At 38.0% G+C, this 16,740-nt stretch overlaps 2 protein-coding genes across 27 annotated transcripts in view; both read left to right on the forward strand.

Moving 5' to 3' along the window:
* Positions 1 to 1,157, forward strand: part of plekha7b (pleckstrin homology domain containing, family A member 7b) — a 68,816-nt gene extending 67,659 nt beyond the window's left edge. For all 15 annotated transcript variants that reach the window (XM_044197851.1, XM_044197899.1, XM_044197879.1 and 12 more), the window contains one exon: positions 494 to 1,157. Coding sequence is in view for 1 of the 15 variants with exons in the window: in XM_044197899.1 (XP_044053834.1) it covers positions 494 to 516 (23 nt within the window). In the remaining 14 variants the exon portion in view is untranslated. The remainder of the gene's footprint in view (positions 1 to 493) is intronic.
* A 6,171-nt stretch (positions 1,158 to 7,328) lies between these two features.
* The window catches only part of LOC122874085 (transcription factor SOX-6-like), a 140,508-nt gene continuing 131,096 nt past the window's right edge, over positions 7,329 to 16,740 (forward strand). For 2 of the 12 annotated variants that reach the window (XM_044191673.1, XM_044191717.1), the window contains exon 1: positions 9,641 to 9,760. The gene's annotated coding sequence lies outside the window, so the exon portion shown is untranslated. Of the gene's footprint in view, positions 7,348 to 8,920; positions 9,353 to 9,640; positions 9,761 to 9,798; positions 9,910 to 11,844; positions 11,894 to 16,740 lie in introns of those variants that run through there. The other 10 variants (XM_044191708.1, XM_044191654.1, XM_044191679.1 and 7 more) reach the window with 10 other exon arrangements.

The following is a 16,740-nucleotide window of genomic DNA, read 5'->3' on the forward strand; positions in this document are numbered from 1 at the left end:
GTTGGTTTGTAAAAGTTGCTCTGCCACTTAACAGTTTTGTGTTCATCGCTAAAGATCAGAATAACACACAGGATCTAGTAATTGAACTTATTTTAAGTAAAATAATTCAGAACTACAGTGCGTGGATATCCCTCTCAGTGGTTATCAAGTTACAGTATTGTTAACAATTGTAGTGTTTGCATAACTGTTCACCCACAAGTAGAAGTGCAGCCTGAGGTTTAGGTTAGATGTTTACTTGACTTTTACATTCTCTATGTCAAGGAGAAAAAAAAATAGTTTAATGTTGCACATGTTTTTGGTCGTGGTGCATGAACAGGAACGACATCTTAAAAGACAGGAGGGCCTGGACTCCCTAGTGTTAATAATTTTGTTTAGGACTCATTCACTTGTGGCTCCAAAACATTAAAAAAACAAAAACAACTCTAGTATTATTTCATTTTGATTTTGAAATTCTGCTGTACTTACTTTGTCTTTCTCTCTTATCACTTCTCAGCTCAAGCAGTTTCTGGACACTGAGGTGCTATTCCATGATGACAAAAAACAACTGGATTTTGAAGATGAGAGGATGAAGATTTTGTTTGATTTTGGACATTTGCACCCCTCCATACAGCAGTACTAAACATTTCACCTGCTCTCTGAGGCTCACGCAGCATTGACTCGTTAAAGTGTTTCTAGTTGCTGAGAGCGACAGGAAAATGGAAGACTTTGCAATGGGAGCTGCTGTGCTTATTAACTATGGAAGTGTCTAACAAATGTTAATTTCATAATAATAAAAAAATATTTTCTACATGTTATTGCACTTTGAATTGTACACTGTATCATGTTTTCAATGTATGACTGAATTGCTTTTACTTGCAGTGTGATCTAAACAGGGAACTTGTTTGTTTTTTCATCAGGTACAGGGTGTTAAGAACAAGAGGTACTAAATGTGTCATGATGGAAGTATTTTTGTCAAAAATAATATTCTTACACCAAACCACTTGAAATATCATATGTATGTACCTGTAGCACTGCCAGTCTCCTTTTAGCTTGCCAGAATGAATTTTATTTTTGCTTACATCAGGACGAAAATAACCTTTAACATATTTTCTGTGTGACTGGGGAAGGTTGCACAATGGAAATTTATAAAAATGTGAATATTAAAGATATTAACACAATATCTGCTTTATCACATATGTGTCTATTTTTTTTTTTTTTACATATCTATTACATTTATTTAATTTTTATTGAATGAGTTGAAAACCATATAGGCTCAGCTGTCCAATGACAATATCAAATCAGCCAAACACATATATAATTCTAGTATAAAATGTTATATTTGAAGGGAAATTCAATAATCTATGACCTTCTGTTGTTCTGCATTAGTGGTTTAAAAAAAGTTGTTAATGACACAGCTTACACTGCCTTATAATTGACCTAGTAAGTAATGTCACATTTTCACAGTCAGAAATCATCAACAAATCAACCCCCGGGAACCATACATACAACAGACGAACATCTCCAAACTCAAGAAAAAGAACCAAGACAGTATTTTGTTCATGTTTCCTCCATCACTAACAGTAAGAGTGTGACATTGAATATTTATTTAACCTTTGATACCCAACTGAGCTGTATTAAAAAACATTGAAAACATCTGTTGCACAAATATTCTCACAAAGTCTAAATGTTTTGAGACACAGGCTCATCAAGTTCATTTGTCCTTGTTATTGATTTCCACTGCAGGAGCTGGACAGTGACTGTCTTCCTTTCCTTGCTGCCTGCTTTTAGGGGCTTGGTACACAGATGTTCAAACTGTCCAAATCCAATCCAAAGATTTATGGTTTGTTATTCTTACTGATTGAGAAATTAGACTACGAAAGGCAACTTTTACTTAACTTTTAACCTAAAATAGCCTTTGTTCGTTATTATATTTCACTGCTGCATTTATTGACCGTATCTTTATTCTAATCATGTACAAAGGAAAAGTACAAAATGTGCACTCATCATAGCTCCAAGATTCTGTTTGAACCTCCACATTGATTGCCCTGACCTATTAAACTTCATTCTATTATTTGAAAAGGGAACCAAACTATGGCATGCTCAAAGGAGGTGAACTTTCAATACAAAAAAGAGAGGCTTCTTGAAATGTTTCTTAAGTTCAAAGCTTTTTCCATCTCAAAAGGGCATTTTTAATTCCGTGTATTTTCAGCCAAGAAGGTGGATACTAATAACTCTGGATTCTGAAGTACAGAATTCATATCTTTAAATCATTAACTATGTCTCCATTGCAATTGTAAAAGAAACCTCTGAGAAATACATGTATTGAACTTTTGATTGAAAAAGAAAAGAATATAGAGAAAATCTTCTTAAATATAAAGTGTGACGTGCTGTTATTACCAAATGTTGCATTTAACATGAATCACCCTGGCACGTAAGCTGATGGGACGTGAAACGCCCTCGCCTTCCTTTGCTTGTCTGACAGTGAGCTGTTGTGTTGCGGCTCCCTCCCAAGTGACATCTTTATCTTTAATTGGACGGTAATTACTTTCACTCGTCTGCACCATGGTGTGCTTTGAAAACACCTGAGAGAGGAGGATGCACCTCCCTCAGCAGCCCCATCCTCTTTGCCTCCATCTCTCCTCCAGGATCAGGGGCCCCACAGCGCCTACTGGCCCTGGTGGCTAGAAGACCCATCGCATCCTCTGTTCTGCTTATTTTGCAATAAAATGGGATGTTTTTCCCTCCTCCTGCAAAAACTCACCCAAGACCCTCCACTGAGGATTGTGGCATTTCCATGTATTGACGTTTGGCTGGTGGTTCATATACATTTGTTATTCTATGCTTTGGACTTCAAAGAGAATGAAAGAGGGCCTATTATGCTAATTGGGTCCTGTTCTGTTTAATGCAATCAAGGTCTCCCGCATTAAACCTTTTCTAAATACTTACTGTTTTCAGAGATGCTTTTTCAGATGCGGAGAGACATAGTGCTCAGTTTCCTGACAGGGATGTTTGTCATAGAGTAGTTTTTGTAGAAGTAAATAAAAGATAATAAGTAAGTAGCAGTAAATAAAATGTCTGATTTAAAATCACAAAAGTAAAAGTGCCTCATGTCAATGTTTAAAGTATGATTAAAATCACTCTGACACATCAGGTTAAAGCTTTGACTTTTGTTGCTTTATTTGTCAGGTTTCCTTTTTGCCAGGTCTATGACTGAAAGGAAGAGTCTATTGAGACCACGCTGAGGAGTCTGACCTTGTTCTCGGGTCTATATTGTTCACTGCGCTGCACACTGCATTTGTAATATATTCACAGTTTCTCACAAGAGAAAGGAGAAATCCTATATTGATTCCCAGTGATACCTATTTCCATCACATAAATATTATTGTTACTTGCCGTGAATGTCTGAGGATTAGATTACAGTAGAAACACAGCCGGCGCCTCCTTTGCACACTGCGGGGATCCAAATTGTAGTCCATTTGTACAAATACAAAACCAAGGAAGCCGGTGCAATAGGTGCTCTGATTTCAAAATAGTATTTTATGCTGTTTTATCATTTTCAAGCCCCACATACGGTACATTTTTTAATATGTAAGAAATGGAATGGTGATTTGTTGAATAATTGAAGAGTTAGGAATCATTGAATATTCTTCCCAATGTGCGTGCATGCTATAAAAAGAATAGAGGGAAGGCTGAATTACAGTCATGCTGCACCACATTGACCTGCAACTATTTGCAGTAAGTAAAACAATGCCGTTTGTGTAATCTTTTATTTCAAAGCCATTATGTTTAGGTTTTACAATTGTGATATCATTTTGGAGATGATACAAATGTGAAAACAATAAATATTGAGTAATACGTTTACTGGCTTAATACAGTATATTAAACAGTAAGAGAACACGATTCCTTCAACATAAATGATTAAGCGTGTGTTGAAAAGGTGCTGTGTTACATTAAACAATGAATTAATCTCATGTTCCTTAAATGGAAGGCTTTTACAATACCTACAGTGAATTGGGCTTTTGGTACATAAAAGCAATTGCTTTGTAAATGAACCAAATGCCCCTGGGCCTCCTCTTTAATCTAGCAGCTCTATGCACACATACACACTGATCTAAGGGAAATTTACTACATTCAGCGACTCAAATGAAAAGGCTACAAATGCATCTACAGATCTACAGTGCAGTATCATGGTGATGCATCAGTCTTTTCCCATCAGTCTTTTTTAGATACATCAGTAATAAATCAATACAGAAAAATATAGTTGTAACTGTCAGATTAGGCCATAACTTTAAAACATGTGTTTTGATGAAATACTTAAAAACACAAAGGTTATAGCTGCAGAACAAAAATTCATACTTGTGTGTCATTTGCTGTTGTATCTTATGTGAAAGACAAGAAGTTTTCACCTTACCAGATTATTGATTGAGCCTCAAATAATAGTGCAAGTAATGTATTTAGAAATACATTACATATATAGTTCCATAAATAATTGGTGTATTCATGAGTACTACAGAGTTGATATTTGTAGTACTATTGGCACAGGCTGTGTGATGGTGTCCCTGATAAGTATATAATTAGAATTGGCATGTTGCACTCCTTATTTCAACATGATTAATCAGTGGTTCTCTGTTAACTTGAAAGGAAATATTAGATCCTGACTAAACTTTGATGAAATCCAGAGTTACGAGTAAGAGATTTGGGTCAACTAATGAGAACAGAGCGTCCCACTTTGCAAGTCCAATAGGGAGAGAGGCGATTTGCATGTATGCAAATAGTGTTTGAGTTAATTGCATAATAATTGGCATTCAGTAATGACTAAGTTGTGTGGGTTTTGTGGATGTCGGTCCTTTACAACTGGACGGTCAGCGTCAGCGGTTTTGACCACTGGCAGAATCATCTCACTGATGGCAGGTCAGACATGTATGTAGGATTATGTGATTTCTTGTCATTAAAGATATTCTTCTAGTATGTTATTCATTTACACTTTTTATAGAGCGCACATCCAAAATTCAGGACAATGCTTCTAAGTGAGCTGCAACTGATTACAAAGCAAGAGCAACATGTATATTTATATATATGTATTTATATTCACATTTAAAACACAGATACCGTATCTATCCTTACATTTTCAAGTCACTTACTGCGCTCACTGTCAAATATTGGGCAGAGCTGCCAAAATGTTCTTTCCCCCAGAACCCTCTACTGCCTCTTGTGCTAAAATCAGCTGCTAGAATCTGTTCAACACATCCTTACACATTTAAAATACAGCAAATTCTGTCACTTGTCCATAAAGTAATGCTTGTAAAAATATTGATAATTGAATAAAAGTGAAAAACAAAAGTATGCTCATCAGCACATTTCTCAAGTCAGGAAGGATAGCTGCACATGTTTTATTAAGAATATATGAATTAAGGATACCCATCAGTTTTAATAATACATATGTATTATGTGATTATGCACATGTACCAATCCTTTGTAGGTTAGAGTTCAAAATTATATAATGAAAAACAATTCTAAGATATTTATACACTGGCTCGTAACAATTTTACAGTGTGATATAAAGCACCTATTAACTGTTTGTTCACATGTACTGCAGGTTTACAACTGTTAATAAATGTATTTAAAACTACTGAAGATTATAAATGTTATACTGTTTTCGATAAAGAAAATAAAATTAACAAAGACATCAAAAAACACTTAAAAATGTCCTTATATCTGCTTACAACTGTGTGTTATGATGTGTAATAAACATTTATTAATTGTTTATATGCTGTTTATAAATGTTAAATGGGGGGTTAAAATTATGTGTCTCTGTGAAAGGGGCTATCCCGTGTCCTGATAGCCTTAATTAGTTTAATGTCAAAGGTTTGAAGTAGAACTTTTAAAAGCTTTTTCTTTTATAATGCAGATAATTGTGAGTCCTCGTTGAGAATACAAATAACTGTATTCCTAAGCTTGAATCAGCTGCACACCTTTGAAACCTGCTCTGGCTGCACTGTAATCAAAGCACCCCCCCTCCCCCAACATCACTCACTGACTGAATGGTGTTCTCTAATTAACCATGCAGAACAGGAGAAGAACACATGTTAATTTAATGTAACAAAAATGTTGATTTTCATGCACTCTCCTTTTCAAATATTTATGGGCTAGACTTGAATTTCAAGATGCATCAAAGACTCACAGGGTATGCAAATGTGTCTGCCTTACCCCCCAACAAGTTGGAGTGTCTTTTGCTCTTCATGCAGGCTTCATGCACTACCATCTGAGCTATAAAGAGGAAGCCATTACAGTCACCTCTATAGAAATAGTAGTCTATATTTGTGTTTTGAGAACTATCCCGCACCCGCTGGCACCTGCTCAGCTGCTCCCATAAATAATCATCTTGCACTGTACAGATTAAAGCCTGGTAACAAATACCACATCCAATACAATGAGTCATGTCTTTTTGCATCATTTTTTCTCTCTTCTGTCCAAAAGCTGCAAGCTCAAGTGTTTGAAGGAAATTATTTTACTGCTAAGATGCAATCTTTACCATGAGCCTGTATCAGGGTACAGCACACTGTTGACCAAGTTTAAACACCATTTAAAGCAGCATACGGTTAACCTTAAAAGAGGCAGACGGTTGTGGCCCAAATCCTCAGATATTGTCCTTAATACAGTCATCTGATTTTTGCGGTGTGAAGATTATCTGTGGGTGTTTCCCGCAGTGTCCAAAAGGTGGCGTATGAGACACGTGAAACACACATTTCAGTCCCAGTAAGTCCGCTCCTGAAGAGACTACACACACACATAGAGCAGATATCACATATGAATCATCATGCATGGATCTGAAAAATAGTGTTAGATTGATACAGGAGTTTGTATAATTTCCCCATACTGAGGCGTTTCACTGTGCATGAGTTGTCTGCTCTGTAAAACAGGTGACGGGTATTAGATTCCTATAGTTTCACATTGTTGAATCTCAGGAGGCGCTCAAGTTCAAAGTGTCCGCAGAAGTACAGAAAAAGTTTCTTTCGGAAAGGTAGGTCTCTCTTTCTTTCTTGTTTTTTTCCTTCAAGCAAATTTCAGCAGGAACATTTACACTTACACACTGCAGAAAATACAATGGAGTTACACCAAAAAGGAAATTGATTGATGCGTATGTATGTGTGTGTTCACCTTGAACAAAAAGATAGGGACAGTGAGGCGCACAGGAGTCTGAGCTGATGCCATGTTGTGGATGACTTGTGTAGCCAAATCTCTCTCTCTCTCTCTCTCTCTCTCTCTCTCTCTCTCTCTCTCTCTCTCTCTCTGCTTCTCCTCCCTCTTTTAGCTCTATGTGACTCTGCAGTTAACAATCAGAATTTTCTCCTGCTGTCTCCTCTCTTTGTAAGTAACTTTCTTATTTCCATTATGTGGCTGCCTACATGATAGTCTACTGTTATGATACTTATGGCATGTTGAACAGCGGAGTCATGGTGGATGAGGGCTGTAATGTGTATTGGGCTTATGTCCTTTTTGTGCTTGTCACAAAAAGCTGCTGCTGATTTATAGATTATAACTTTTCCGTCATTTGTCTCGCTCTTGTCTTTCTATTTGGACTCTTCTCTGATTTGTGCACGGTGCTATTGTTGTATTTATTTTGTGTGTTTGACATCTGTGGGCCTCCTCCAAGCTCAGCTGATAATATAAAACATATGCTCATTCAATACAGATAAGTGTCTCATTGTAAAAGCTTCTGTTTTGGCAAGAAATCGCAACCTTTGGGTTGCCTGGATCAGCCGCGGGACATTTGCTTAAATTTCAGATGTCAAAGGGCTGTTTTCGGATCTGTTTTAAAACACAATATAGGATTTATTTAAATGAATGTAATCGATCTAACATAATATTAACTGAGCATGCATCAACGTACTGATGCAACGTAGAGTTATATCTTCTGTGTTAAACCCCTTCTGGAATTTTATACAAAAACTAAAAACTAAAATTTAACAGTCTATGAAAGTTAAAAGTTAAATGTAATGCTGGATAAGAACATTTTCTCTCGTGCCATTGCCCACATTACATATATTTTTTTAAACAATCACACACTAATAATTTGTATTTCTAAAATCGGTCGATTAATTTAAATTGTTTGACTCTCCAAACTGACCATATCATGAGGATAAGTCTTTTATTTTTGACATGTTCTTTGAATGTAATGATTTAATTATCTAATAATAAATGGACGGCGTGAAAATAAATGTTAAACGTTCTGCACGACGAGAATAATGTATATGTTGGACGTACTTTTAAAGCATAATCTGTCAAAATAATTGTCTTAAAATCTACAAAAGCTGCGGTGCATAATGTGACTTCCAGTCCATGAAATGTGCACATATCTGAAAAGAAGCTGGAGACCTCTGGGCAGCGTGTAAATCAAATTTTCTTGTTTCTTACATGATCATTTTAAAAAAAAAGTTAGAAGAAAGAACAACGTTATGTATATTTTAGGTGCTGATTTAATTTATGCAAATAAATGCAGTTATATCACACAAGTCTAAACTAGTGCCTAAACTCCTTATACCCTCTTACAGGGTTTCTCTCACCTGCTCTCATGATCTCATATCAGCTGTAAGTATTTTCTTGTCAAGAAACTGTGATTTTGAAACACTTTCAGTGAAGTTGGAGAGGCCAGTGAGTTATTTGTCTTCTAACAAAATAAGTAAAAAAGTGTCACTATTTTACTAAAAGGAAAAAGTGTAGAATCTCTGGGGGCAAAAAGTCATCCTTAACTTTGTAGTCGCAGTGATGTCCATTTAAGTAAGCTTATTAAACTGACTAAACTGCGGGCAGTTACAACCATCCTCCCTGTCTCCACTTTTATTTAACCACAAATCTCTCTCTCTCTCACTCACTCTCTCTCTCTTCTCTCTCTCTCTTCTCTCTCTCTCGCATCTCTTGTCTGGGAGGAGGAGGGGGGAGTCCTGCCTCTTTGCCTTCCTCAGATCAATGCCCTGGCCACTCACTTTCTGATGTTGCACGACGGGAAATGCTTTGAATACTTGCGACATGGCTGCGCGCATTGATTGCCAAGATTGACAGCAGTTCTACTCATCGTCTTCTCTTGTCTGAGTGTGTGTGAGAGAGAGAGAGAGAGAGAGAGAGAGAGAGAGAGAGAGAGAAGAGAGGAGATAAAGAACAGACAGGCGAACAACAAAAGGTACTTGTAGTTTAGGACAGCTGAACTTCACAGAGAGTATACGGGATCCCCTCATATGGCCCCGTGTGAGCAGACTTAAGTTTTCGCTCAACAGATAGCTCAGTGATCATTTTCTACAAAGTATAGCCTAGTCTAGTTGTCTTTACGCACGGGAAAGGACGCATACATATCTTCACCACGGCTCAGATCATCAAGGTAAACAACACGTTTGCTGTACTTTTCAACACGCTCTATGTTGTCCTGATATCTTCACCTTGTGTTTTATTGCTGATTCCTAAAAGTCGAACGCGCTGCCAGTGACATGTTCCGGCACGGTGCGCGCATTTTACTTTAAAACCATTTTTAGAAAGTTGTTTATGTGTTATGCTTACACGGGCTCGAGCAATTTGTAGCGGGGAGAATGACTGTCAAACTTTAATTAGGCTATTGCGATTATTTGATGCGTCGCTTTCACCAAAACAAGCGGAGTACACGCGAGACTAGAGTGGCGCGGTGCTGGCTCGGAGGCGCTCGGGTACACCCCAGAATGGGCAAATCCGCGTTAATTCAACATCTAACTTCATCGGAACTAAACTCCGAAACAACCTAAACCATCGTTCGAAGGTTTGAAATCATTTTTTTCTTTTCTTTGTTTATTTCAGCAGCGTGAAGCCGTGCGAGCGGACACAGGCTGCGCAGTGTAAACTGCAGCGTTCAGACCATCCCGGACCGCTGTCACGGATAACATTTTCACCAAACATCATAAATAAGTGGTGATTCTTACTAGAGTGTTAAATATTTAAAGGGTGGCAGCGCTTTGGTGTTTGTGTTTACATGTCCTGTAACTTTCTTCTGCTGGTGGCAGTTTCACTTCTGTCCACAAAGCGGTAGCCTACTATTCATTGGCAATGACGTGCGCCCTGGTAGGTTTCCTCTCTCTGCATGTGAGGTGTACAAGTTTATTTGAAGCCTTCGCTCATGTCTCATTATACCTTTATACATTCCAGGGCTCTTTCCCCCTCAAAACCGCCTCTTACCCGTAGATTCTTTTGTCTGTTTTTTTAATGTTAGAAACCCACAGTCTCTGGCCGCCGTGTAGCCTGGGAATTTGCTCTTCTTTAACTTTCTCGGGAGGTCAGGGGAATCGACCTCTAAAGAATGCATAAGCCATAAATTAAATCCAACAATCGCAAGGCTTGTCCATTTAGAGAAGATGTACTTGAACAGACAGTTTTCCATTTAAGCCGAAGTCTCTGAAGCTCGGCGCTCTGACTGAAAAGAGGTTTTCTTGTGAAAAGTGCAAATGTGATTAATAATGATTAGCCTAATTGTTTTCTTGCAAATGTCCGGTTGTTGCTGTAAGACAATTCAGAAAATTAATCATCTGGCCTTTAAATAGAATAATTATTGTTTATATATTTTTAAAATAAACTTTGGCCATTTTTTTGAGTGTTGGGAAAGCTCTTCAAATTTTTTGACACATTGTCCATAAGGAAATATTTATGTTGCACAAATGTAATAAATTATTTTCCAAGTTTATCATAAATGGAAGAGTACGTGAAATATCATTGATTGAGAATTATATTGGCAGCGTGTGTTGCGAGGAGATGGCCCCCCATTTTAAGACGTTTTCCAAAATTAGACACACTCCCTGTGTACAAAAACCAGCCTTCTAAGACGGCTGCGGGAGCTATGATGTGATATAAATATATTTTAATAGAAGAGAATCAGCTATGACAACACTGGAAACTTTAAAAAAATTGAATTGTACAGTTGTGTCTTTCTTCTATTTATTCAATACCGTGAGCACGTGCGTCTGACCACACAAATGACACACCTGTGGCTAATTAATGAAAACACAATTATCTCTCTCTCTGTTGTTCTTTCCTTAAAACTCCTCAAACACTAATACATTCTCCAGAGTGAAAAGGAGAAACAATCATCTGCTCTTTGAGGTGTGAAGTACTGAAGTTTTTATCCTTGTGGTATTTTGTTTTTGTTTTGAACAGTTGCTCTTAGTAGAGCTGTGAACGCAGGTTTCCTCATAAGGTAAGGCGGTTCTGGAGACCAAATGCAAGTCTAAATGGCACATTTATAATTAGACTGCCCATTCAGCACATTGTCTTGATTGCTATACAGGGACACTCGGCTCTGTCTCTATAAGAGCTTGTCTCTGACGGCTTGTGCAGCTCAGCGTGTCGCTCACAAAAAGAGTGAAAAGCGGCATTACAGCTCTTTGATGCCACAGAACCGCACTTGGCTCTTATTTAACATCTCTCACTTATTTTTGCGCAGAGAAACTACCACCTTAATTAATCACCTTCTTCCTTTATACACTTCTTTGAAGTTGGTACAACTTGACTGTGCATTTTAATAATTGGAGAAATGTTGAGTGTTACTATTATTTGAAGCGAAGTGATCGCTTCAAATAATTTCTGCTGTTTTACTATTATTGCCCGGGACATATGTGCTTTTATTTCGCAGTAATTATAGCTGATTTAAACATGAATTAAAAACTGAAAGACTGGAAATTTGTTGGTACGTGATAGCCTACTTAACAGAACTGCAGGGCAATACTATCATATTTATCATGAAATATGATAAATATGACTGTAACTGACTGTCCTTGCGCATTTTCTGTATTTTCAAGGACTAATCTGAGGGTGAATCTCGGGGTGACTTGAGCTTTTTGCAAGACTGAGAAAGGCAGCATTTCCCACCTGGACTCAGCATAAGATATAGACTCGCTGACGCTGAGTAAGTTCAAAGATATTAGGACTTTCATTTTGGCATGAAGGGTGAAGCCACCTGGCTTGTCTAAACATATCCTGCACTCTGTCCAAGTCCAATGTCTCCCATGTTGCAAGAGTAACTTTGTTGCTGAGAATCATTTTTCTCATTATTATACATTGCCATTAGAGCCTTTTTATTATTAGTTTTATTGAGTGAAAGAGAAATGTTGCGAATCAGCAGAGGAGGGGGGAGGGAAAGAGGGAGGGAGGGATTCAGAAAGAAATGTGCTTTATGTGATATTGTTTGAATATTTTTTCTATATCTTACATGTATATGAGCACATTGATTATTGATTATGCATTTGTTTGATGCTCTTGACCCAGAAGGTGAATCTGATTATTTTGAGCTAACAGCAGATGTTGTTTACTGGGAATTTTATTACAACTGTGACTCTACTCAAAAGAACAAATACCAAAGTCCCTTCATCAGTGCTGAGCTCGCAGATCTATATTAGTCATTGTAAAGTGTTTCATCATTTCACTGCTAAAAATCAAATATTATCTATCTTCACGCCACACAGTGATGCAAAATGAAAGTGCTGGTTTGTGTAGGTTTCATTTTATGGCCTTGCTCTTCTGCTGACAGTTTTACCCAGAGCATGTTTCCCTGCCAAACAGAATTCTTACAGAATTACAACCAATTCCAACTCAAGATAAGATGATTTCACAGTCGGAGAAGGAAAAAAACATTCTTATATCAACATAGTTCTGCAATGGGATTATAAATAATAGGCTGATGTGTTGTCATTTGCAGATAGAGCAATGTTACAAACAATATTAAAATGTGTGTAATACCGTATATAGATTATTCCATAGTTCTGAAGAGGCTGCATCAGTCTCTCCGGACCTTGATATTTTACGTTCTTGTAAAACTGTCATTGTTTTATTATTGTAGTGTGTGTGTGTGTCTGTGAGCCCCTGTATGCCTTGGCATGTGTGCATGCATGAGTGATACTTTCCCTCTCCAGATATTTTGCAGAGAATGTCTTCACTCTTACGCTGTTGTTACTACTGTTGATTTTTATTTTAAACGTCAAAATCTAAAAAGCCACTCTGTCTCTGCCAACCAGAGAGTCATTTAGACCGCGTAACTGAGACCTTACACAACATGTTATCTTTCCTTTATATACTGTGTTTTGCAGAAAGACAGCTATTTTGTTCCAAGTGAAAGGATACGGGCAGGGAGAGCGAAGCTGTGGGAGAAGGAAGTGGGGGGTGCACAGGTACTAGTTTCCCTCTCTTTGTGGTAGTGGAGGGAGAGCGGCTGAGACCTGATGATAAACAAGATGAGAGGAGGTAAACAACAGCAGGCCTGGTAAAGGTGGAGGAGGAGGGCAGCAGATGCTTTGACATCTGTCTATCTAAGTGTTATCTAATTTGCTGTAGAATATTTCAACAATGATCAAAACTGATGGGAATATGCAATAGCAGTTTTTCTTTGTAATTTGTCCCTTTAAACAAGAAGTTCCTGACAAGTCAATAACATGTCACTTCTGCCATGATGCTAAATTTTCTTTCATGGGACAATGTGATTAGTTGTTGCACAGTATTATGTATAATGAATGCATGCATGCAGTGACAGAGAACTCGCCCTCCTCCGTACACCAAAGTAGCACTTGGTAGGGTAGAGCGGGTTTTTGACGACAGCGTGCTTTGTGGCTTAAAGGAAGTAAGTACGGCACAGATGCCTTCTGTTTGGATGAAGTGATCGTACAGGAGGACAGTACAGTCTGCACCATTTTCACTTCTCGTAAGGAGAAATGCTGATGAAATCAATAGTAGACAGTGGGGCATCACCTCCACGAAGGCACAGTCTTAACTGAAAAGCTATGAGAAAGTGGAGGCAGACAGATTAATGTGAGACAATGTAATACACCAGCTGTTTGAAAAGGAATCTCAAGCTTTTACAATTTGAATTTCATCCAGCTTTGGCTTTTAATTTGTCACATTCTGATTGAGAGAGGTTTTTTTTTTTTAAAGATCATGTTTCTCCTTGAACACAGGTTCCTGTAATGTCAAAGATTAAACTTGAGTGCATGTTATTTTTTATTCAGAAACAAATAGCACCTATGTGCGCCAACACTTACTGAACATCGACAAGGGTAGGGGCACTTTTTTCAGCTCTATTTAGTTCTCTGTGTCCCTCTGGCTGCTGTAAGTGAACAGTATTGCTGACATTAAAGGATTACAGAGGGGAAAAAAAATCTAAATATGTGTATCTTCACAGAAGTGCATAATTGCACAAGTACCTAAGTGGCCCATTTTGATCTGTATCATTCACTCTCCCACCGAAAATCTTTTTCTCAAAATAATTGGACATTTTCTTTTAGTCCATAGCATAGTTGTGCATAATTAACATTGACTTCAAAATGCAACAGTCTAGTCTATGGTAAGTAGCCTCTGTTGATTTAAAAAAAATCACACATTAATATGTTGAATTAATTGGAAGGGCCTTGGTGGCCGTGTGTTTCTGACACAGGTCTGGGACTGCAATCAGGTGGAGGAATTCGTCGGGCTCATTGTTTGTTTTTTATGAATCAGATGAAGATTTGTACAGTGGCTGTGTGAAGATGGTTGCCTTTTATTTCCATATCAAAGAGTCACACAGTGCAGCCGGGCAGTAATTAAAATGTGGTTGATTTTGGAGTCCCTGCATATGTACACACACACACACACACACACACACACACACACACACACACACACATTTTCTCTCTTCCTCACACAGGCATGAGTACACATGTACACACGCGTTCGTACACACGCTTTCTCACACACACACACACACATGCGCGCAGCATATGGACCAAGGCTGAGAACTGTCAGGTTGTGTGAAAAGAGTGCAGGTGGTTGAAACTGAATTTTAAACAAACACTCATGTCGGTCCATGTTCCTTTTGTAAACATTTGGGTGCAGAATCCAAAGCCAGATTTTTTTTTGTGGCAACCATTTTGTTAGCTACAGTTTGAGAGAGTCGTGCATTAATTACAATTTTTTTCACTTTGACTCAGTAACTGCTTTCACCGACTGCAGTCACACTAACCTTCAATTTAAGTCACAGAGAAATTATGCTTATTTATTGATCTATCAACTTATTATAGATAGATAGATATACAGTCTATGTATGAGTGACCTTGCTGTAGAATGCTGGGATTATTTAAAAAAAATGACAGAAGAAGAAGCTGTGATCTTTTGTCCCGAGCGATTCCTGTCCTACTAGAATTAGAGAAGCTCTGAAGACCTGAGATTGTGTATTGTGAGTAAACAAGGGAAAAGAGATTAGTGTAATGTGGGCTTTTGCGCTGCTCGCACACAAAAGCATCACAACAAGCCTTTTCCTTGTGATTCCCCCCCCCCCATTGTGTTTGGATCAGGTCTTCCCATGGGCAAGCCACTGCCTTGGAGGAAGCATTAAAGGAAAATATCACTTGAGCCAACATGGGCAGCTGTGACACTGAGAGATTTCATGTAAAATAATGTGAAAGAAGGCTTTAAAAACCTCACCCCCTGGTAAGGAAGAAGCAGCGCAATTATGGCATGGAACACATACCGTATTTGAATTTGTCATTTGTCATGAATAACCCTATTGCAGAAAAAAATCACTCATGAATTATTTCAACGTTTAGGGTTGCGCATGAGTTACAAGGTTATAATCATTTGCTCTTTGTGACTGAAAATATAATTGATCCGGTTTCGTGAAAGTTTATGTACTCCATAGTCTTAGAAGGCAGTAGTTATTTTTGTATCCAAGTTACACAGGTCTCCACTGTCTGTAAAAGCTGAACGATTAGACATTATCCAGTTGGTGGAAGTTGACAGCCGGCTTGGTATCTGCCAGCTTGATCTGACATGAGATGTAAAATATGCTCCATAGTTGTGACTAAGCCAGCCAATCTGGCTTCTTTACTCTGCGGTCCAGCCTTTAGGATGCTGGGAGCCGTTTTGTTGGCACACAACTGTTTTCAGATCAGATTGGCAACTTAGTTTCTGTGTGCATATTTGTGTGTGTGCTCGTACATCATGTGTATTTGTGCATGTGTGTGAGAGATAAGTGATTTGAACACATGATACCGTGTGTTGTCTTCTTTAGCATGCACTGAAGTGACATGGCCATGATGAGCAATTTTACCATAATGATGCAGAAGGCTGGTCCAGATATTTGGCTTCTCTAAATGTTTGACACATGTGAATAGAAATACAATACCAGAGACTTGCCTTTATCAAGAAAACCTTCACTATGTAATTACATAAATGACAAAATCACCTGAGATACCATATCTTGCATATTTACACTAATTTTAAATGTGGATTAAAACGTTAGTTAAGCTTTAACTTGTTGATTTCATTACAGTTTTGAAGACAGGCCTCAAAACAAAAACATACTTTGTCTTTGCTGCTGCTGAATTTCAAGCTCTCCAGATAGTGTGTGTCAGCCCTCTTGGATGGAAACAAATACTGATCAACCACTTGCATCATGGAGCAGCTACTGTGACATCTAAAACAGGCGAAGAAGTTATGGAAAAGAATAGACGTATTGGGCTAGAAATCAGATTCCCAACAGTTTTTCCTTTGGAAAATGCTAATGTACGATGCCAAAAATAAATCAAAGTGACAAAGAGGGAGGGTGGGGGAATAGATGGAAAGGGTCTTGTGGCTAAAGTTTGATGAAGTTAACCATAGCATCTTTTCTTGCCCAGGTCTTTTGTTTCCTTTCTGAATAATTTCTTTTTACACTGACTTGGATGTGTTACAAGGCTTTGCCCTTAATGTGCATTATGAGAAAATGGCTTCAGCAGACCCAACCACAAGCTT

The sequence above is a fragment of the Siniperca chuatsi genome, linkage group LG1 (assembly GCF_020085105.1).
Source record: "Siniperca chuatsi isolate FFG_IHB_CAS linkage group LG1, ASM2008510v1, whole genome shotgun sequence".
NCBI lineage: Eukaryota > Metazoa > Chordata > Actinopteri > Centrarchiformes > Sinipercidae > Siniperca > Siniperca chuatsi.